The sequence below is a fragment of the Bombyx mori genome, chromosome 5 (genome assembly GCF_030269925.1).
Source record: "Bombyx mori chromosome 5, ASM3026992v2".
In the NCBI taxonomy this organism is placed as follows: Eukaryota; Metazoa; Arthropoda; class Insecta; order Lepidoptera; family Bombycidae; genus Bombyx; species Bombyx mori.
Genome location: NC_085111.1, coordinates 12228152 through 12250589, shown reverse-complemented (window position 1 = coordinate 12250589; position 22438 = coordinate 12228152). Strand labels below are relative to the sequence as shown.

General features: G+C 35.8%; 4 protein-coding genes across 6 annotated transcripts; 2 read left to right on the top strand and 2 right to left on the bottom strand.

Annotated features, from left to right (window-relative positions):
- Positions 1-1260: 1260 nt before the first annotated feature.
- LOC119628526 (uncharacterized) lies at positions 1261-1929 on the bottom strand. The gene has a single exon (XM_038011035.1). It carries the CDS (start codon positions 1927-1929, stop codon positions 1261-1263), a length of 669 nt encoding a protein of 222 aa, XP_037866963.1.
- A 1334-nt stretch (positions 1930-3263) lies between these two features.
- LOC134198932 (ARL14 effector protein-like) lies at positions 3264-4654 on the top strand. Its single transcript, XM_062668731.1, has 3 exons — positions 3264-3360; positions 3467-3610; positions 4317-4654. The coding sequence occupies exons 1-3, from the start codon at positions 3281-3283 to the stop codon at positions 4396-4398; spliced, it is 306 nt and encodes a 101-aa protein (XP_062524715.1). The 5' UTR covers positions 3264-3280; the 3' UTR covers positions 4399-4654.
- LOC101736725 (nucleoside diphosphate kinase 7) lies at positions 4239-10477 on the bottom strand. Of its 2 annotated transcripts, XM_004930062.5 has the most exons (7): positions 10165-10475; positions 9592-9869; positions 8775-8936; positions 7351-7549; positions 6848-7093; positions 4694-4807; positions 4239-4572 (listed from the first exon to the last, which is right to left on the bottom strand). In XM_004930062.5, the coding sequence occupies exons 1-7, from the start codon at positions 10165-10167 to the stop codon at positions 4429-4431; spliced, it is 1146 nt and encodes a 381-aa protein (XP_004930119.1). In that variant the 5' UTR covers positions 10168-10475; the 3' UTR covers positions 4239-4428. The 2 variants fall into 2 exon arrangements, with proteins under 2 accessions (XP_004930119.1, XP_021206239.1); XM_021350564.3 differs by lacking the exon at positions 8775-8936 and having other exon boundaries at positions 10165-10477.
- On the top strand, positions 5302-20800 carry LOC101737075 (nucleoside diphosphate kinase 7). 2 transcript variants are annotated; one of them, XM_021350563.3, is made up of 7 exons: positions 5302-5705; positions 14514-14794; positions 14883-15044; positions 15273-15471; positions 15550-15795; positions 16480-16593; positions 17978-20800. In XM_021350563.3, the coding sequence occupies exons 1-7, from the start codon at positions 5685-5687 to the stop codon at positions 18116-18118; spliced, it is 1164 nt and encodes a 387-aa protein (XP_021206238.1). In that variant the 5' UTR covers positions 5302-5684; the 3' UTR covers positions 18119-20800. The 2 variants fall into 2 exon arrangements, with proteins under 2 accessions (XP_021206238.1, XP_004930122.1); XM_004930065.5 differs by lacking the exon at positions 5302-5705 and adding an exon at positions 13506-14438.
- Positions 20801-22438: the final 1638 nt, after the last annotated feature.

The window sequence follows — 22438 nt, the reverse complement described above, 5'->3', positions numbered from 1 at the left end:
AGTGGAAATTTAAAAGAAAAAATCATCGGGACATTGGAGGGGAACCGAGGATTATTTTTAATTATTTGTTCGTCGTTTGATCGTCAATGTTTGAATGTAAAATTATCTGTTCGTCTTTTATTTATTTATAATTAATTAAACAAATGATCACCCTTCAGTTGGCCCCTCTTACTAGATATCTTTGTTTTTATTGCTCAGATTAATTAATTTTGATCAATTATTGTTTGTTCGACGACTATTGGTGATTGTTCGATCATAAAAACAAGTAAATTCGAAATTATTAATTATTTTATATCTAATAAGCAAATTATCACCTCACGCCTACATTGCGCATGCGCCGGTTTTGTCAGTCAGATGGCAATGGCCGACGGCCGTATTTACTACCTTTTTGTTACGCGCGAACATTAACGAACAAACGACGAACAAATAATTAAAAATTAAAAAAATCGAAAATTAAAAAAGGGGACCAAATTCAGTGAGCCGTAAAGCAAATAAATGGCATATTTTTTTACATTTTATTTATGGATTGAGTTAGCTAATCTGTGCATTAAGCTCCCAAACATAGAAAAACAGACTTTTTGGCGGGAACGCGAGGAGTGATATTGTGTGATTTGTTATATTTTGTCTATTTAGTGTTTCTTCGGGTTTAAATGTGTAATAATGGTGGTTTATTAGCAGTTTAATATCTGTGAAAGTGCACAAATGTGGGAAAATGGAACAAAGCCGCTGGACGTAACTTCTCGGGATCCTCCAAAAAGTCCACTGAAAAATCTTAGTAAATGACCACCATTTTACTGAGATTATATTTCATCCCATATTTTCTCATTTCATTTCGTTTTCATTTCATTTCATGCCATGTTTCACAATAATCAACTTCATTTCATTTAATAATATCATTTTTCATATAAAAAAGTTATCATTAAAATTAAAATAAGACTTGACCTAAAGGTCTTAGTTACCAGGTCATAAAATCCCTTAAAAAAACAAACATAGTAAACAAAGAAATAAATATTTTTTCATTTTTTTCCCTACCTGCACCTGCCTATTCGCTTAATACTCGGCAAACTTCTTGAGCATTAGTTGACGTAGTGGGGGTAAGTTCGCGCATCGTACAATTACGTACAAAAATGTTAAGTTATTAAAAACAACATAATATGTATTTATTTATATATTTATTAGTACATGAACAAAAAATACAGGTTAATAATTGTAGTAATTTAATCTAGGGGTAAAATAGATATTCCTTCCATTAGGTCAAAACTAGGAGCTGGTGCCAGGTCTTGGATCAGCTGAAGCTGAGCTGGTATTTTTAATTGTTTTTTCGCTATCATAATCATGACCATCATCATCATCATCACTACTTTCTTCATCCGTGTCGCAATCATCGTCAGCAAAAATTACAAACTCATCAGTGACTAAATCTACCACATGATCACTTTTTACATACTCCGCCTCAATATCTTTTATCTTTTGACATATTCTACCCCATTCCGGAGCACCCATCACCGCGACCTTTTCCTTCACTAGCTCTATTACTTTGCCAGTGCTCCAGTCGACATTTTTGCTACTGACATACCCTTTAATAGCTGCCCAAGCCATTTCAATTGGGTTGAGGTCTGGATGGTATGGAGGTAAGCGAAGCACTGAATGGTTGTGGTTTGATAAAATTTTATCAATGCTGTATGTTTTGTGTTGTTCCTTATGTGCTTTAATCAAGCTAAAAAGCTGGGGTTTCAACATGTTTTCATCGTATGGAATTTCTTTTTCTTGTAACCATTTCTTCATATAGACTTTTTTGGCATTGGCAGTTGGAGCGGGGTCAGACTGTTTATAGTGATATGACGCATTGTTGACTACTACAACGGAATTTGGTGGCAGATTTGGTAGCAATTGACAACGCAGCCATTTTTCGTAGTTCAAATAGTTCATGTTATCGTGGTAGTCACCAGATTTTGTGCCAGCTTTAAACAAAAGAAGGGCATTGGGAACAAATCCATCTTCGGAGCCAGCATGCACTATTACTACACGCTGTCCTTTCGAAATTGGTTTTTTTAAACCCCCAGTTGATCCATCTGACCACGACATACCACTTGCATGTGATGAGTCGACATAGGACTCATCGGTGTACACTATCGGTCTTCCTTCTTGCCTATATTTAATTATTTTTTGGAGATATTCGATCCTTAGTAGTCGAATATTACTTTTTTCAATTAATAGCTTCCGATTATTTTCTGTTCTTTTCCATCTGAAGCCTAGCTCTTTCATAATTCGTCGTAAACTTCGTTCCGAGCCATTAAAATTTATATCTTCTTTCAATTTTTTACGAAGTCTTTCGACGGTAGGAAGTTCGCTGTTTGTTATGTGATAATTATGAATACATCTTTTTATTGCAGATTGGTCGAAACTATCAATTCCGGTAACTTTCTTCTTCCCTGATCTTTTTTTACCTGGAGTACGAAACACGGCGAGCAAGTTAGAGCCCTTCGCTTCATTAATAATACGCCTAACAGTACTGACTGATGTTTTTGTTGCCTCTGAAGTCTCTTTTACCGTTTCCATATCATTATTTCCCTGCTTTTTAAGAAAGCAATATACGTCGTACACCATTTTTCTAGCTTGTCTTTTTAATACTACACCAGTTTGACGTGGCATAGTATATTTTTTATAAAAAATCAAGAAACACTCAACAAATAGCAATAACAACAAAATCAACAAACAATAATAATTATAACAAATAACTTCAACGATTAATATTAATAGACTTTTCACTGTACGCAAGCGTACTTTTGGGAGCAAGCGGAACGAGTCTCAAATATATTAAGTGTATAATCTATGGGAACGAGGGCGCGGTGCGGGACGCAAGGTTCGACTGATCTACCAACAACGCGCTCGATACGATTTCCCCTGCCGTCGCGCCTCACCCTCACCACCAAAGTGATCTAAAATTCGGTTCTGCGCAGTCAAGGTCATTTGCTCACAAAGTTTACCGCATAGAGTAAGATTATATATTGTTTACCGGTTACAGCTGGCTATTTCAGCTTCTCAGTACTTCTCACCGACGGGTAGGTGAGCTCACCTCACTAGCTAAACCTGAGAGAATTTGCTAACACTAGGCCTAACAAAAATAGTCGCAGAATTCGCAGAATCTTCCACCGGATAAATATATAATAATAAATAATAATAATAATAAATTAAATATCGTTTGTATTCGGGTAATAACGCGCGGAAGAGAATATTTTTTTAATATTATTTTGTGTTTGTAGCATGTACTTTTTAAAAGATGCGTTTCTTAGATAATTTTGATCCTAAAAATTCAGCTCGTGAACGTAGAAAAGCAAACAGGAAAAAATATTTCACTTCGTAAGTTGAAACAATTTCTATTCTATTGAATCCGTTCAAGTCTGAATTTGTAATATATATAAATATATTTTCATCAATTTAATAGTCAATATTTCTAATGTTGCAGTCGAAAAGTGAAGAGAATTTATGATGACCACGGTCATATTGCTGAAACTGGCAAAGACTTGTGTGATTGCCTCGATGAGAAGTGTCCCGGATGCCATTTTCCATGTGCAAACTGCAATTCCAATAAATGTGGCCATGAGTGCAGGTATAAACAATATATTAATTTTAAACAATAATTAATCTTTCAAAATAATCATGGATATCAGATAGAGATAAATGCTGTGGTACAACACTTATTACTGGTTGTAGGACGTCTTAGAAGTCCACACGGGAAGGTACCACCACCCTGCCTATTTCTGCTGTGAAGCAGTAGGTAATGCGTTTTGGTTTGAAGGGTATGACAGCTTTTGTACTGTTAAAAGTGAGACCTTAGAACTCATGTCTCAAGGTGGGTGACGGCATTTACATTATAGATGCATCAGATGGGCTGTGAGCTCGACCACCTATCTAAGCAATCAAAACTTTTTTTTTTAAAGCCCTTATTCTCCTGTAAAATTTATTAAATTGCATAATTATGAGCAGTGACACATACAGTGGACTTGTTAGGTAAGATTGTTACCATTTTAGCAATTTGTCATGAAACAATTATGAGTATCCCTTTGAAGTATAAGACAACTGCTATTACAACACTTTGATCTTATGAGTTAAGGTGGTATGTAGATAGCCCAAGTTTTTAATGACGGCAAATGCACAAATTTCGTGATCTCATCTCAGTTACTCCTTTAGCAATTAAAAAAATTAACTTACTTATCTTTTAATAAATCAAAGGTGTATTTCACTGAACATTTATCTTTATTTAAAATAGTAATTCATAATTATACACATAATTCTAAGATTAAATTCTTTTTCAGAATTAACAGAAAATGGATGTATGACAAAATTGAAATAGAAGGAAATGATTTTGTTGTAAAAAATGATTACAAAAACAAGTAACTGGAAATATAATATTATAATAAAACATATTTAATCATTAGCTACAAGTTTAAAGAAATATTCAACTTCTAGTTCACCATCTTCAGGAAGATCAGTACAATGAACAGCATTATGTACTATAGATTTTCCATAGAGAGCTCTGATGGATTCTGGGTATAGTTGACGACACAAATCCTAGTTTTTAAAAAATAAAATTTTCATGAATTTAAATAGTGCTAAAAGTTTTGGTAAAAATAAACCTCTTAAATAAATTAAATTACGTTTGTTAAATAATATGTAATAAATAATATCTTACAGGATCCCTAGGTCCACACATCTTTCTGAATTCACAAACGCTATTCAATTCAAGGTTGGTGCTTGTTACCTCTAATACAACACATTTCCCCTCAGCCAAATGAATACACATTGCCTGAAAATGGCAATAAAAATTAAGTTGTGAATCTAGTTTTTAACACTACCTGGTTACAAGATTCGTTCAAAGGCTGTCATATTCATCAACTTATCAACAGTAGTGTCTGCCTAGAATTCCACCATGAACCACTCATTCTTCAGTGAGTCTCTTAGTCACCTCATATGTGCCCATGCAAAGAAATGGACTGGTGTTATTCTAGTTTGACAACACTAATGGAGTTTCTTAATTAATCCTTGAAACTTCTAGTAGCTATGTCAAGTGGTAGAGTATATTTCAAGCTTGCACCACTGCCCTGTTTATTTAGCTATAAAGACATCATGCACATCATTTTAGAAGGTAGGACAACTAACTTTTACTTGAATAAATATTAGGTATTTTAAACACAAACACTCAGGATAAAATTAGAGATTAAAAAGGTTTCATTTGTGCTGTTATTGTCATGAGTACTTTCCATAAATAGTATCCTTTAAAAAAAATAAAGTTTTGAAATGTTTATATTTTCCAAATTATTTATTTTTAATATTTAAATAGGTTTTATTTCAGTTTTTAATTTGCCTAGATGGCTAGCCTCGATTATCGTGTGCATTGTTACTGCTAATAAACTTAAAATGCCAGTTCTAAACTTAACTGTTGTAGATGCTACTTATTAGAAGTTCAATTGGTTAGCAGGCCAAAAAAAACTAACTTCTAAGATAAAAACGAACGTTCAGGAAGTTCGAGGTGATCGTTTATTTTAAGTAAACACAAAAACGGTGTGAGGAAGAATGACATCAGCGGCAATAAGTTCACACTGCGAACTTCACAGTTTTAAAGTCGTCGTGGCCCCAAGGATAAGACGCCGAATGCATTTGTATTGAGCGATGCAACTCTGTCAATGTTCGAATCCCGCAAGCAGGTACCAATTTTTGTAATGAAAAACATACTTGACAAATGTTCACGATTGACTTTCACGGTGAAGAAATAACATCGTGTAGTAAAAACCAAACCCCTAAAAATTCTTATTTGCGTAATTACTGGTAGCAGTGCGTCTTGTGAGCCCACACGTGTAGATACCACCGTGCCTATCTCTGCCGTGAGGCAGTAATGCGTTTCGGTTTGAAAGGGGAGACTGTCGTTGCACTGTAAAAATTGAGATCGAGTGGCGGTAGTAACGTGGTTGATGTTTATGCGATCATCACCGATGATCATCGGACTCAGGCGGGTCGTGAGCTCGTTCAACCATCTTATCGATAAAAACGCCATCCAGAGGCCCTGTCTTGCAACAAGCTATACAGCAGTTACAGTTAATTTTTCTGGTAATCACGAAAGTTCGAATAGCGACTTAGTCCTATAAGCAACTAGTTCCGATTATGCTTGAAGTAAGATGATGGAGGAGTAAAGTGTGGGCACGCCCGAGGGAGATGTACTCTCAGTACAACTTTGTATGTTGAAATATTTCTATGAGAGCACGTATGGAACTCCTCGTCGTTGAGAATGGGTTTTGGAACAAATTGTAGTTGTATTTTCTCCTGTCAACTGCTTCTCAATCGTTTTACTACTGATGTCAGCGTGGTTGCGATTGACATGTAATGTTGAGCAAGTAGACTTAACGCACCACACGATGTTTATGCTCAAGGCTATCCTACTATACTCATTTAGGGGACGATATGAGATAAATTTTGTTTATGCGCATGAAAATGCACGGCCCCAAACTGCGGCCTTAGTTGTCGAATAATTTCGAGACCCTGAAATCAATACTATAGGATGGCTAGGTCGTCCGCACGATTTAAACCCGAATGAGCACGAATGGGATAAGCTTAGAAAATAATACTAAAGAAGCATTAATGAAAAATAAGTTAGGCAGACAAATATTCTCATCCTATAATTACCCGACTGCCGAAAGAGGAGGGTAATATTATGATCTTTTTTAGAATTTGGTTCGTTTGGTGTTTGCGAAGATTACAATTAAATTGGTGAATAATAAACAAATTCTAAGTTAAGAACCTTCATTGTGACTCCCTTAAATATGTCTTGAAACCACTTTAATTAGGTACTTACCTCGTATTCAGGGAGGACTCCTTTGTAAACTTCAAAAAATTCTGTTGCATTTGCAAGCTTAACTGAGAACATAGCCATAGCTGATATAAAGAATTTTCCAGAGGTTGAGATTTGTTCCAAAATAGAACCGATATTTCCTTCAATTACTGCGTGGGGCTTAATAACACAGCATGTGCAATTTTTGAATGTAGCTCTAAATGGAACCCTGGGTATTCCTTTTTCATAACCAAAAAATAATTCCAACATCTATGGAAAGACAGTAATATAGTATAATGGAAGAAAACTTTATTACTATTGTATAATTATATTGAAGTGCCCGTATTTTATGACGTTATGGGGTAGTAAAGCACATTTTGAGTCGCATGGGCGTACACCTGTTATCCGCTGTGAAGCTCATTCATTCCGGTTTTTTTTTGTAAGTATAGTAACCGATCTTACGTCCAGCCTGTGTTAAGTTATCGGCGCCATCGGAATTTACTTATTAATTTAAATGTTGTTTCTACCTTTGCTGCATCCTCCGATGTATTACAGCCGTGTGCTACGTTCTTCAGTTTGTTCTCGCCATAAAGGTTTCGCAGAGTTCCAGGGGCAGCTTCAGTAGGGTCTGTAGCTCCTAGGCACTGTCGCCATTTTGTAACTGCATCCGGTGCAACAAGCTCTAGTCCTATAACTTCACCAGTAGTAACATAATCTATGATTATCCTGCGAAATTTAAACGCACCGAATTTGAGACAGTAGTTTTTATTGTTTAAATTTTAAAATTAGTGTTTTATTTATATTACAAAAATCTAAAAAGCAAATAAATATATTATCCAAACATTTTTCCCTAGCTACTCGCTGGTAGCCTATGGGACTACATCAGGTTCTCGCGGACGGGTAAGATTACTCACGGACTCATCCTGGGAGAATTTGCTAGCACTAGCTCTAGCAAGAGCAATGCTTCGCAGAATCTCACCACCGGATCAAAATCATGACCGACTAAGAAGATCCGGCGAAGAAATGTGCTTGCCGAACTTTTCATCGTAATTGACAAATTCGACGAGGATGGTGACAGATGCTTGAAGAGTCTAAAAGCACCGAGAGTGGATCCGGGGATCCGACAAGACATGTTTGGGCTACAGTGGCTTTGCGTTGCTCCGTTGCCTGCGTCGGATATGTAATTAACGGCGGCCACAACACGCTACCCGCTTTGAGATATTAGTTCTAAGTTTCAGATCTGTGTGCTTAGTGCGTGTTTTTTAACGATAGCGTAAAAGTTTGCCCAATTTTGTATGCAGTTGGAACAGCGCCCCTAGCGGTAACGATCCCATTCCATACAAATATGAGCTAACTTTTACGCTATCGAGAACGTTAAAAAACTGGCACTAAGCACACTGGAAGCTATCACTTTTTTTTAATATCCCTTAGCTTGATGAACATTTTCTCTGGTTTTGGCACAAACTAAAAGTAATAAAAATCGCCCATTTCAATTTTTTAATTATATTATATTGAGGATTAGCTGACCCGGCAGACTTCTTAGTGCCTCAATCGATAAATAAAAGACCTAAACTTTTGTGTAATAAAATAAACTTCAAACAAACAAAAGGAATCCGTCCGACGGGGGACACATCAAAGGGAAAACAAAATCTTTATTTTTATTTAATTCCGAGTATTTTCATATTTATCTACATTTTAAACCTTCTCTGGACTTCCACGAATAATTCAAGACCAAAATTAGCCAAATCGGTTCAGCCGTTCTCGAGTTTTAGCGAGACTAACGAGCAGCAATTCATTTTTATATATAGAGATATTGAGTTCTATTTGGCTGTGTAGTCTTGCCTGTATGTAATTAATATACATAGGTACATATGTGTTAACTGTAGGTTACATTAAAATTTAGATTATTGTGGCAAACCTTATTTTTTTAAGAAAACAGATAAAAACTTACGGTAGCATATTATTACTGGCTATGCTTTGGTAAAGTTCCATTGCAAATTCTTTGCAAATTTTGCCGTTTTTCATTCGAACGATGCGAAAATCATTTTTCATGATGAATGTGATTATTTTACCATGTTCACTTGGAGCTATCGGCTTAATCATGGCAAATGTACTAATGAAAGGAATGTATTGATAATACACAATTCTAATGAATAATTACACATTTGCTATTTAAAAAAGTACACCTAGCAAGCAACAAGGGCATACTTGTAATAAAATTGGTAACTTTACTTCGGTAATACATAAAATTCTCCAAGATCATTGGACGGCCGACACGCATGCCGTCAAAAAAAATATGTTGCGGGAACCTCTTGTGAGTTCGCGCGGGTAGGTACCACCACCATGCCTATTTCTGCTGTGAAGCAGTAATGCGTTTCGGTTTGAAGGGTAGGCCAGCCGTTGTAACTATACTTGAGACCTTAGAACTTATATCTCAAGATGGGTGGCGCATTTACGTTGTAGTTGTCTATGGGTTCCAGTAACCACTTAACACCAGGTGGGCTGTGAGCTCGTCCACCCATCTAAGCAATAAAAAAAAAACCTCGAAGACCCTTACCGTGATGACATCGTGCGGTCTCTGAAGCAGTATCCCTATTCTTCCGGTCAGGGACTGGCCTCATATGAGAGCTCCGTTCAGAGCCATAGACCGCACCACCCCCATGTAAAAGCAGCGCGTCGCTTGATCAGGCTACTAGAATACCTACTACCTACAGTTGCAGAGAACGTTGCAGAATTTTTCCGTTAGTTATCTAAAGGAATTAACTAACCTTTGCACATTTTTGAAAAGCGTTTTCCGTGTAGCAGGAGCGCAATCCTTGATATATAATAATTTTGAAAATATATTAACTATATTACCGATTTGTAACATATCTAAATTTAATGGTGGTAGTTGTACTCGTTTCAAAACATTTTTGCCTTTCTTCGCGTCTATTATTTGAACCGAATTGTCAAATGGAAAATAATTGAGGGTTAAATCTTTTATTTCGTCAGCATCCTCATCATACATTTCACACAAGAAACTATATTTATCAAAGTAGTCGTATACCTGTGAAATATTACTTATTAATTTGATATTCATATTACATTCGATAATTAGACCAGCCGGGATGTTAATCCGAACGTTTGAGAATGCAAATCCGGCCATAATAATAATTGTTATTTCTTTATAATTTGTTCTTGATGGCTGTATCCTTTATTTTCCGTCCTATTTTCAGGCCCGTCTTATTGGGTACTACAATCAATGGTGCCCCCTGTTTACTTTTTTGTTTCATTAAATGGCCTCGACGGAGTGAAAATAAACGGTGTACGTTAAAAATAATTAAACTACATTAAGTACTCACCATTGCTATCGATATCAACCTGTTTATGTTAGGTAATAAAAGTATGCAATGTTGAAGTCAATAGGATAGCAAGTATAATTATTATTATTAAAATACTTGTAAAATTTCGTAAAAAAATATGCGTTTATTTTTGTAGTCTGTTTTATTAGCACACAATCTTCTCATCAAAGAAACGAATTCTCTGTTATGAATAATGTATATATGTCATTATTATGTGATACGTCTTAGTGTTGACCGAATGTTGGATTTTTCGCATTGGCAAATACATACGAATACAAATATAATCTCAGAATATTATCCTTTTTATTTTGTTTTCGCCACAGAGGTTGCTTAATTGAATTTATGACAGGTATTACGAGTGGAATTGAAAGTAAAAAGGACATGATGTTGGATGCGTTTTGTTATTAATACACTAAGTATATGTACTTAGTTTTATTTTTGAACTAAATTATCTATTAAATTAGAATATCAGGAAAAGCGTGCAGTATTGACCGACCAACGCGTAGACCATGGCAGGAAACCATACCGATTGAGATTAAGATCTTTTTAATCAGATATTTAGGTGAAGGAACTCACAGTCCACCTGGTGTAAAACGGCTATAGGAACCTACAAACATCATAAGGTGAATTCTGCCACGCTCTCCGCGACTTGAGATGGAAATCTCAATCGCACTCTCTCAACTGTAACACACGACTGCTGTTCCAGTCCATCCAGCAATTATTTCTTAAGCCATTATTACGTTTACTACTAAAGAAACAATTCACAAAAGACAAATCACCTAGCGCTCCCGCCAGAAAATAACTTTTCATTGCATAGCCCTTAATTAAAAAAATGAACAGAGTGATTTAAAAAATGTAACTTGTTAGGCTGTACGCAAGCAAAAATTTATTGACGGACAAGATTTTCTTTATTATTACCTATTTATAAACCCATTAGTTTTTTAAAAACCATTTCTATAAGTTTCATGAGAAAGTTTAAATAAAAAAAACAGCTATGCTTTGTTCAACAATAAAATTACTTTTGATTGAAATGATTGAATAATCGAATCGACTGTGCGAATGTGGGAATCTGTATGTTCGTTACATTGCTAGTAGATCTTGTTCAATACTTAAAACATTAACATTTGAGTGATTTGTGCCAGAATCCATTCTTTTTGTAGAATAGTAAAATTGTTGTGGCAATAACAATAATTTTATATTGAGCTGGTTTTATTGGAAAGTGGCCCGTATTGTCACAGACACTGCAACACGTATGCCATAAATCGTCATTCATCTTGTGAAATGAAGTAATGTCATTTGGAACAATGCAGTCGCGTTTTCGGTTTTTTTTTTATGATTGAAAGATTACTGGTGGCCCGGAGGCCTTTCCAGCTTCACCAGGATAGGTGGGCGAGCAAAGGCTCAGCCAGGAGGGGTGGGATTTGCTAACAACTGCCCGAGCGTCTCCGAAGGAGACCTAACAACTCAAGAGCAATTGCTTCGCGAATGAATCTACTACCGGATCGGAATCGCAACCCACTGAGAAGATCCGGAAACTCAGCGGGCTGATGCATGGGTTAGGTTGCACGTCGACCTCTTTGTCGAGTTCGACGAGTAAGGTTACCGGGGTTCCTCAGCCTGCTCCTAGTGTTAGAGCTGAAGGTATCTAATGCAAGAGTTATTGGATCTGATGGATCCGTAAGGACGTGTCTAGGGCGACGACGGTGACTTGCTCCTGCGTGATCAGGATTCGGGGAGTAATCAGCGGCGGCAACGATAAGGCGATTATCATGACGCAGAGCCTTATCGAAGTAACGTTCCGACACTGACTTCATGTGTTTGCGGATCGATTCGAGGCCCAGGTCGTCGTGTAGGTCGATGTTCCTCACGAACCACGGAGCCCCGACGGCTAACCTGCAAAAGCGGGATTGGAGGGATTGGAGGGTGTCTATGTGTGTGCGGGCCGCGTGAGCGAACACCACACTCGCGTAAGTCATGACGGGCCTTATGCAAGTTTTGTAAAGTGTCACCTTGTTCCGAAGGGACATTTTACTCTGCTTACAGATCATTGGATAGAGTATGCCGAGAATAAATGCGGTACGGTCGCGGACTGTTTTTATATGCGGGCGGAATGTCATGGATGCATCCAGGGTGACTCCCAGGTACTTCCTGGCCCAGGGTATAGGTTGGCCGAAAAGGGTGATCGGGGGTGTGATATTTCTCCTCCTAATGCAGGAGGAAATAAGCGGTGAGTTTCCCCTTTGAAATAACACTGCTGTGCTTTTCGCTGGATTGATGTCTATGCGCCATTTTCGGAACCACTGTCTGAGGGCTAACGCTGCACTCTGGAGTTTACTCGCGATTAGGGACTTGTTTCTACTTGAGTAGTAAACGGTTGTGTCGTCAGCGAATAAGGCTAGCTGGGTCGGTGGCGACCGGGGAATATCATTGACAAATAAACTAAATAGGAGCGGAGAAAGAACGGAGCCTTGCGGGACTCCAGCCGTGAGTGGTCGCGGGGAGGAGCGAGTTCCCTCTACTCGATATCGAAAAGAGCGGTTAGACAAGAAGTCCCGTATGATGAGCACGAGACTGTCCGGTACGCCCATGTTGAAAAGTTTCAAAATCAAACCGTTGTGCCAGACTTTGTCGAACGCTTTTGCGAGGTCGAAGAAGAGGGCTCCCGTGTAGATCGGTTTTGGTCGGTTAAGCCCCACAAGAATGTGCTCCGTGAGGCGGTGCACCTGTTGAACGCATGAGTGATTTGCACGGAATCCAAATTGTTCATCGATGAGAATGCCCTTGGATGAGACGAGGTCTCTGAGGCGTTTGTAGAGCAGACGCTCACACAGTTTGCCTAGAGACATGAGGAGGCTAATCGGGCGGTAGCTCGTCGGATCATTTTTTGGTTTACCGGGTTTATGTATGCCGATACCGTCCGCTTCTTTCCACACCGCGGGAAAGATACAGTTCGCCATAGCGGCATTGAAAAGAGATGCCAACATCACGATGAGTTGGACGGGTAGAAGTTTAATAACGCGGTTAGATATACCGTCGGAACCGGGAGCCTTGCGAGGACGTAGGTCTTTGATCAAGTCTTTAACTTCCATCGGGGTGAGTTTTCGGCTTGTTTTATGTTGCCAATATCTAGTAGATCGCGATTTTAATCTGATAGTAGATGCATTCGTGAATCACCTACCTTTGAGTAGATAGGTCACAGTAGGTCATAGTAGAAGGTTCTCCGGCAGCTAAGTAAATTCCAGCCCACTTGGTTGAGCTCCAGCACGCCTATTTGTCTTGGAGACATTGGAAATGCTTCTTGGCCACGAGTAATAACTACTAAAAAAAACTAGGACCAGCCATGACTATAAGACTGACTCGGTGGTGCAGTAGTTAGTGCCCCTCACTGTTGCGCTGAGGGTCGTGGGTTCGATTCCCATATCGGCCAAACATTCGTGTGATGAACACGCTTGTTTTCTCTTTGTTTGGGTGTTTATTATCTATATATATAGGTATATGATGGAGAGGATCCATGGTGTATTTGAAGATGATGACGTCAGTGTTGCTGATGCCATTCTCTTCTTCGTTATCATTGCCTTTCATAGTGACAGTAATTAAGACTCACTTTTCCAATAAATTCCTTTTATTGAATTTCAAGTGTACAACATTAAACACAGAGAGCTCCACATCATTCGGCTTCTAAAGTCGGAATGTGTTATGCTATTTTTTTTCCTATTATTTTAGTAACTTCGAGGGGTTATTCTAGATTCACCTAACTAGTAGGTGAGCTCACAGGGCTGAAACCTGACGAGTGTTGTGCGGCAAAAGTAGCTCGTATTTATAGAACAGTAAAGTGGTTTGTTCATGAATACCGTCTTAAACAATTGTTGCCTTGCGTTGGACTTATTACCGTAACCTTTTTTTTTACTGCATAGATCGGTGGACGAGCTCACAGCCCACCTGGTTTTACTAGAACCCATAAGCGTGCTCCGACTTCTACTTGGCCATAGTCGTCTTGAAAATTTTAGGAACTGGTAGGATATTAAAGTCTCAGTCGATTTTTAAATGAGAGAATTTTGGAAGACATTTTAGAACAATTTTAGCATTTTGACAACATGGGCTCAATTCCCTTTGTCTGTCCAATAGATGAACAAAGGGTGTTTGTTTTGAAAGTGCTGTCAAACATCACGTCACAGTTGTTGATTTTATGACAAGTTTCTGTTTACTGTATCTAGTGGAACTGTTTCAAACTTTGAATTACAACTGTAGCAACCTAACTTTGAAATTCTACAATGGTATAGAAATTTAATTTTATGTTACAACAGGACCAATCCATATAAATTAATAAATTTTTGTGTATACATTTGCAGGAAGAATCTTACGCTGATAAATATTCTTTCATTGGCGAATGGTATGACAATCAAGCAAATTTAAAACGCCGGTTTAACATTTTTTACTACCCTTCTGATGATACTATAGAAATGTATGACTTAAAAAGTCGAAAAACGTTTGTGAAAAGAGTTAAAGTAAATGGTGTAACTTTAGATAGGTTTTATATTGGTTGTACTTTAAGTATATTAGGTCGTCTTATAAAAATAATTGACTTCGCTTGTGACCATACACGAAAGAAGTTGCACAATGAAATGCAAGTGTAAGTTGGTTTACTAAATACAATTAATCACATTATTTATTATAAAAAATTCAGTATCAGTCTAATATAACATATCTTAAATTTACAGAACTTTTGCTATGATTAAACCCCTTCCAACTGAAATCGTTGGTAAAATTTTAAGTCACTTTCATGAGCATGGTTTGCGGGTAACAAAAATGAAGAAATCACGACTGACTGCTGAAGATATTAATATTTTGTATAGATCTCAGGTCACAGATCCTACATTTCCGTAAGTAGTATAAATTCAAGTTAGAAATGCAACTTTAAAAATCTCTTCCACCATAATCTAACTACAATAACATTAAAAAGGATATGAATAATTGTTTTAATATTTAATACCAGAACCATGTTAAAGTTTTGTAATCCTCGTAATTATTAGGTCAAATATATAGTAGTACAAACTGACTGGATTTAGTTATTTCCTAGAAAACAATATTATATATTTTGTAATTTTCAGGTTTCTTTTAGATTACCTCACAGGAGAAATGGTTTATGGTTTAGAGTTAGTTGGAAGAGATGCAGTACTAGTATGTATTAAACTCCTTGGTGATAAAGATCCAAGAAAGGCTGAAATAGGGTCAATAAGAGCTCTCTATGGTACAGATCCTGTTAAAAATTGTGTTCATGCATCAAGCTCATCAGAATCGGCAATAGAGGTACTTGAAAATATTTTTTGTGTCTAGAAAATATCTAAAATAATATTAATGTTATGTTAATAGTCGTGATATTTTTAGGATATAGAATATTTTTTTCCACCTCCACCTCTAAATTCGACACGACTTTGTCTGACTGCAACTCTCTCGAACTGCACCCTTTGTATAGTAAAGCCTCATGCAATACTAGAGGGAAAACTAGGTGCAGCTTTGGAAGCCATTGATAAGGGTGGTTTCAATGTAACTGCCCTCTACATGCTGATTGTTGAAAATATTAATGCAGCTGAATTTTATGAAGTTTATAAAGGCATTGTGCCTGAATACAAGGTAAATTTTAGTTATTGTTAATTTTATTTAGTAAAATTATTTTATATTTAATACATTCACATTCCTATGATAATGTGTGTATGTCTTAAGCTAGAGATATTTTAAAGATTGTTAAATTAAATTCACTTAATTATGAAAAGTTGTAAAATTTCACTAAATTATGCCTTAAATATAAATTTGTATCTCTTATATTATATTCAGTAAGTATATATTTTAAAAAAAACAAGTGCTGGTTCAGCATTAAGGTTTAAAATAGCACCACCCAATATCTCTTCCTGAGGTTGTTGTAAAAGTCGACTAACGGGAATGCCTTAGTTGATATTTACAACTGAGGACACTGCTGTTGCTGAAGAATTCCAGAGAATGGGTGGCAGCATCCTAAGAGTATTTTACCAGCGTACTGAGATCATCAACAAGTGCTTATTCCTGCTAAGGCATGTACTAAACCCACACAGATAGGCACTAATATCTCCCCTATTTCTGTCACTAAAACGGTCATGTTATCTGGTGTAAAGTTTGGCACAGCCATTATACTATATAATTGTCATGTCTCAAGTTGGGTGGCAGCATCTAGGTTCGGTTGTCTACTGTCACTGATAACCATTGTACACAAGCTTCTTTACCCATTTAGACAATTCAAAAAAAGAAATTGTCTTAGTTCCTTAAAATACTTGAATTTTCCAGGGTATGGTTGAAGAATTGTCGAGTGGCCCTTGCGTGGCTATGGAAATAGTAGCGAAAAATAAAAATGTTAACACTGCTGTTGAATTTAGAAAATTAGTAGGTCCTTCTGATCCTGTAAGTACTGTTAATAAATTTATTATTGTATACATTCAATTGGGTTATAAGTTCTGCCACATCTATGGTTAATGAAATTTTTGAGAACTGGCCAGAAATGCTGAATTCGATTTTGAAAAGGAATTCATGCGCCATCCTAAAATAAAATCAGGTGTATGCACATGCTTGTGTACTCATCTATACAAATTCATAAATATATTTATTTATTGATATGTAATTTTACCAATAAATAATACCTACATTAATATAGTCCTAAATCTTACACTAAACAATCCTTATAAAGAACTAGATTGTTATACATCGGCGCACGCAGGTTCGTCACATTAAAAACACTCACGTTTTTTTTTTCAAACGTGCCAAAATTAATATCTGTAATTTCAGTCAATCACAATCACATACTAATTCTCACGAATGAGTTTAAAATACAATAGTACAGCTGCCATAATATTAGTAATAATACTACGAGACCTTTTTTACGTCCAAAAGGGAGTTTTAAAACCATTTTCTTTCTAACTTTAACAAAACCGTATTAGAAGTAATTTTTTCCTCATCTATTCGCTGGTAATCTAAGGGGCTTTTCCAGTTACACCCGAACAGGATTAGAACTATTTAAGAAGATGGTCGTAGAGTCGAAATCTCTTCCATTAATTACGAAATAAAGTTAATAGACATTTATACACGTCCCAGCCATACCTGAAACCCGAATTCATGGTCTTCGTAATGAAAAATAGATTTTGTCCCATAGGAAATAGTGATTAAAATAATTACTAGTGGTAGAGCTTATTATAGGCCCGCACGTATCGAACCGATATCTGCCTATTTCAATCGGGAAGCGATTAGGTGTTTCGGTTTAAAGGGTGGGAAAGCCGTCAGGCAATGCAATTGAAAATTAAATCTCATCATTCAAAAGCCCTATTGCTGATGACCTCAGGAAACCATATAACACCGGGTGGGCTGTGAGCTGGTTCACCTATTAATGTAATAAAATTAAAGTAAGCAATTTACGTTATCGAATCTATCCTAATATTACAAAGGTGAAGGTGTTTTTGTTGACTTTTTATGCTTTTTAACTACTCAACCGATTATCACGAAATTTTGTAAACACGTGCAGATAAGCCGTGTAATTAGTCGCTACTGATTCCGCAGCTTGTACCCGTAAGCTGTTTCTGTATGTATAGATAGATAAATGAAGAAAAAGAAAAAAAAACCATGTCTCTGGACTACACGTCTTGCATTATATTATTTTTGTGGTTGTTCGACATTCGACAAATGAATATTGAAAACACTGCAAATACAATATTTTTTTATAATCTTTGTAATCTTAAAAAGCGTACACGCCTATAGTTTTGAATAATTAATTCATGATGTTCATATTCCACTTTAGGAGATTGCAAGATTACTTCGACCGGATACCCTGAGAGCAAAGTTGGGAAAAACGAAAGTACAAAACGCAGTTCACTGTAGCGATTTAGCAGAAGATGGATTACTAGAAGTTGAATACTTTTTCAAGATCTTAGCATTATAATGAATTAATAAACTATCGACTTATTAAACAAACACGTTCATAAAATTTAATCATTCTATAGGTATGATCTTATCCACAAAATAAAAAATTGTAAATCAAATACATATTAATATCCTGAGATTTGGATCGAAATTAGAAGAAGAGCGGTAGCTTTTCAAACGAATTCATACTTATTCATTAAAAAGTCCAAAAAGTTCCAGATTAAATTAATAATAAAAACAAAAAAAAATATCCATGTTTTTATGGTCGCCACAGATGTACCTACAGCTCGACCAAGCTAAGTTTGCACCTCGCATCGATTACGTCACACTGCCGCTTAGGTATGGTCTGAAAAAAGGATTCGCTATGACTTTAAAAATGTAAACAAATGTTTGTTAGATTTTACTTTGCATTTATTGTTTTTAACAAATATATTATACACAGGTACATTAGAATATAGCGATATCGGGTTTTTGTATTAAGACCACCCGGGCATTCTTGCACTTTTTAAATTTGTATCCCAATTGCTCAGTAATAATTTTTCTTTATGTTTCCTTTTCAGGAGTTTATCCCTTCACTGTGTATGACCTTTCCTTTCATTTCTGTTGCCCACAAAAATCCTCTCGAAGTAAAAAAAAATGAACGTTAAGCGTTCAGCAACAACAGTTCAACAAAAACTTGATAAAAATAGTCCATTAATGTAACTAAACTTCAACAAAAAACCTAACAAGAACAATTAAAAATTTTTAAATTCAACGGATAGGGAGACGAAAAGTCGTATGACGCGTGTCGGCGACAAAGATGCTAACCGTACTGACGCGGCAGGGCGATCTCGGGAAGGTGAACGGGGAAGCGGTCGGAGCGCCGCATCCCAGCGAGGTGCAAACTTAGCTTGGTCGAGTTGTAATAACCATGACAGATTTGTTTTGCGAATCTATAAACCTATAAAAAAATCAGATCTTATTAAGAAAACGAATTTAAAAATATAAAATCATTACTAGATTTTTATAAAACTAAATCTACTGGAATTAATTAATTAATTAATTATTCATAGACCACTTGTCAGTTAATTTGACATTCAATCAAATGCCAACGTTTTGCTGATATTTAAGTTGAAAAATATTCACCTTTATAACCTTTTAAAATAGATTTATTTGAGTATTAAAGTTCCTACTAGTACATTCCTAAATAGAGGATTACCTTTGATTTTGGTAAAACTATGTCATCTTTTAAAGGAAGCATAAGATATAATGAGTTGGAACTTAATTTAGCAAGAAGTAAAATGGACAAACACGTAATAGAAAATAATATAAAATTAGCAAAAAAACAATAGTGAAAATTATTACTATGCTATTCACTATTTAAAATTATTAATCCAATCTAGATTGTTTTGTTAGCCGTTATTCAAATTGATTTTATTGATCTCAAACTCATAATTTACGATGATCAACGGCATTTATGAAAGAGGGGTTGAAGTCTTTGAAGTTGAAGAATAAAAAAAATGGTCTTTTTGGTCTTTGGTCTTTTCCTTGACAAAACCTTTAATTTGTGAGATTTTAAATTGCGAAAAGAAAGAGAAGGGAAGTTTTCAATCTCAACTCGCAGGTAAAAAGTATGTCGGACAGTGTGGGGGCGTGTTGCGTCATCTGCATGTAGACTATGCTATGCAAATAAATACAAATATATTTTTAGCTTAGGACCAGTTTTAACAAGTCCTCGGGGGTTTTGTGTTCGCTTATGGTATTCACTTAAAATTATTTTCGATTTTATCACATTTACAATGAACGCTACTTACTGTTGAATCGAAAATGGTCCGAGATTGAGCAGTTCCCGAAATCGTTTACATTTCTTCAGATCTTTTTTTTATTTTTTATTGCCCATGTAGGCGGGCGAGCATACGGCACACCTGATGGTGAGTGGTTACCGTCGCCCATGGACTTCAGCAATCCGCCGCTGCCTACCGCTTAATACTCTCCACAAGCCTCTTTTAAAGAAGGACATGTCATAGCGCTCAGGAAACACCGTGGAGGGGAGCTCATTCCATAGCCGGAGATCCGAGGTAAACCGAAGTTTCTAGAATGGAATGGAATGAAACGAACTATACCTACTTGCGGTTAATAGATCGATGCCAAAGCACAAACGACTGTCAAAAGTAAGTAATATTTTTTAACACTGAATTTGGGAAACAACCATCACATTTAATTTAAAATAAAATTTATTAGGTACATATTGTAAAAGAAGTTCGAAGTTCGAATTCGAGTTCAAAGTTCAAATTCGAAACTATCATTTCGTAGGTGACTACTCTTTTTTTAACCGGATAGCCATATAATATCACTCACTGTTTATGTACCTATTGTTGATGCGTCGCCTTGAATAAATATATCGTGTATGTATATATCTCGTATGTTCGAAGTTTTGAATACAAATCGGTCTGCGAAATACGATATCCTTTTGGTTTTTTTTATTGAACTCACAAATATTTATATTTTTTTATTGTATATGTAATAGTTCTTGATTTAGAAGCGTTTTCAAATTTAATTAATAAAATTTACTTTGTAATAATTATGTACTTAGTAAGAATTATGTGTGATCAATGTATGCATGTATTTATTCATGTGAAAAACAAATGATGAAATGATATTTTAAAAATTTAATTTTAAAAACCAAAAATTTTATGAATACGAATAAAAAAATACTTTTTAATTTTTATTGTTTTATTTTCGAATCAGCATCATTAGTGATATATATTTAATATTGACACAGGTTTCTAGCTTTTCGGAGGATATGAATATGTTATGGCTTGAAGTGTGTTCACAGCTGCCTTGTCGCAATAGTACCTACATAATTATTAGAATCGTATCATATTAGCATCGAAAGTAGTGCTTGAGTGAGGAACTGCTTGTTTTTGACAACGTTTTTAAGACCAACTATTAATATTTTTTGGGATTATAATTTAGATGTAGTGAAGTATTGGAATATACTATAAAATTTAAAGAACAACCTGAGCTGATTTTCGGGGTTCTGAAGGACGCAATAGGTATTAAGTGCTATAATTAGTAAAAAAAATTAAAAAAAATCGTCACAGAACCATGTTTTTTATTAAAGAAATTTTATTAATGTCTACGAGTATATCTATCTATGTATAGAAATATGTTTTATTGCATTCCTGCCAAAATCTTGCCCAATTTCAAGATTCACGTCAATGGAAAGGGCTCTATAAGTTTGTTATGAATGATTAAAAAAAAAGATTTGAAAAGTTAGAAATTTTGTATGATTTATTTCCGCCGAAGACCTTATTTGGTAACTTATTTTTAATTTTTTTTATTATGCAGATGAGCAATGTTAAGTGGTATGAACAATGTACTTATGAACACATGTTCATATTACCATGTCTATAGGTCCCGGTATCTGTACTAATCTTAATAAGAAGATGAAAGTCGTATAACTGCTGTCACATCCTTCAAACCATAACGCAGACAGGATGGTGCCAATTACCCATCTAGCCTAAAAATGGTCTTAAGTGTCGAAAAATCAGACGAATGGACAACAAAGTTACCCTATAAGGGTCCCGTTTTTTTCTTTTCAAGGATCGGTAGAAGGGTACCAGCTTTTTGGACAAAATTGTAACATTTGGAAATTTTTAAGTCAAAACAATTAAAATATGAACTTATGCTTTATCGCCGGGAAGTGCAAGAGTGTTTTAAACTGAAAAATGTAAGATACGACAGCACTAAAAATCACATTCGGTAAATTATATTTTACTTAAATGTTTGTGCTATAGGCACAGAAATACATAAAAACATTGCAGATGCATTGTTTTTGCTGTATCCCGAGACAGTATCAAGGAACGCGGGAGACGACTGCCACTTTCGAAAACGTCTCAGGTCCTAAATACATAATTTATATTATATCTACTGATTTAGTGATGTACATATAATGTATTTGATATCGTGAGGACAAAAGTCACGGATGAAGGTGACGTGACGTGACTCTCTTGGTGTCTTGGTGTGTTCGTCACGACTAATACAAGAGGCACGTACATTTGAAAAAAAAAGCAAGCCCTAAGTTATTTTAAATTCCGAATCGGTGATAAAGTCAATTATTTAAAAGCGCCTTTTATTTAAAATTGCCTACTAGAAAACTAAATTTTGATTTCGTTAAAATTATCTCTCATCTTTTTCAAGGCTATTAGCAAAAATAGTTATCGAGAAAATCTTTTAAAAAGGTAAAGAAACGACTCGAATAAAGAATCTCTTTGAGTTGGTGTCGGTTAAACTGAATATGAATTGATGACGCAATTCACAAAAAAAAAAGAAACTAAATAGTGTGATTATTCAGTGT

What these genes read in the sequence shown, in the direction of transcription:
- LOC119628526 (XM_038011035.1), bottom strand. Translation starts at nt 1,929, where the DNA reads ATGAACTATTTGAACTACGAAAAATGGCTGCGTTGTCAATTGCTACCA.
- LOC134198932 (XM_062668731.1), top strand. Translation starts at nt 3,281, where the DNA reads ATGCGTTTCTTAGATAATTTTGATCCTAAAAATTCAGCTCGTGAACGT. An exon ending in AGGAAAAAATATTTCACTTC is followed by an intron (nt 3,361 to 3,466) that starts GTAAGTTGAAAC and finishes CTAATGTTGCAG; the next exon opens with TCGAAAAGTGAAGAGAATTT. An exon ending in AAATGTGGCCATGAGTGCAG is followed by an intron (nt 3,611 to 4,316) that starts GTATAAACAATA and finishes ATTCTTTTTCAG; the next exon opens with AATTAACAGAAAATGGATGT.
- LOC101737075 (XM_021350563.3), top strand. Translation starts at nt 5,685, where the DNA reads ATGTTCGAATCCCGCAAGCAG. An exon ending in TTGCACAATGAAATGCAAGT is followed by an intron (nt 14,795 to 14,882) that starts GTAAGTTGGTTT and finishes TTAAATTTACAG; the next exon opens with AACTTTTGCTATGATTAAAC. An exon ending in GCATTGTGCCTGAATACAAG is followed by an intron (nt 15,796 to 16,479) that starts GTAAATTTTAGT and finishes TGAATTTTCCAG; the next exon opens with GGTATGGTTGAAGAATTGTC.
- LOC101736725 (XM_004930062.5), bottom strand. An exon ending in CTTTTCAAAAATGTGCAAAG is followed by an intron (nt 8,937 to 9,591) that starts GTTAGTTAATTC and finishes TCCTTTCATTAG; the next exon opens with TACATTTGCCATGATTAAGC. An exon ending in GCCAGTAATAATATGCTACC is followed by an intron (nt 7,550 to 8,774) that starts GTAAGTTTTTAT and finishes TAAATTTCGCAG; the next exon opens with GATAATCATAGATTATGTTA.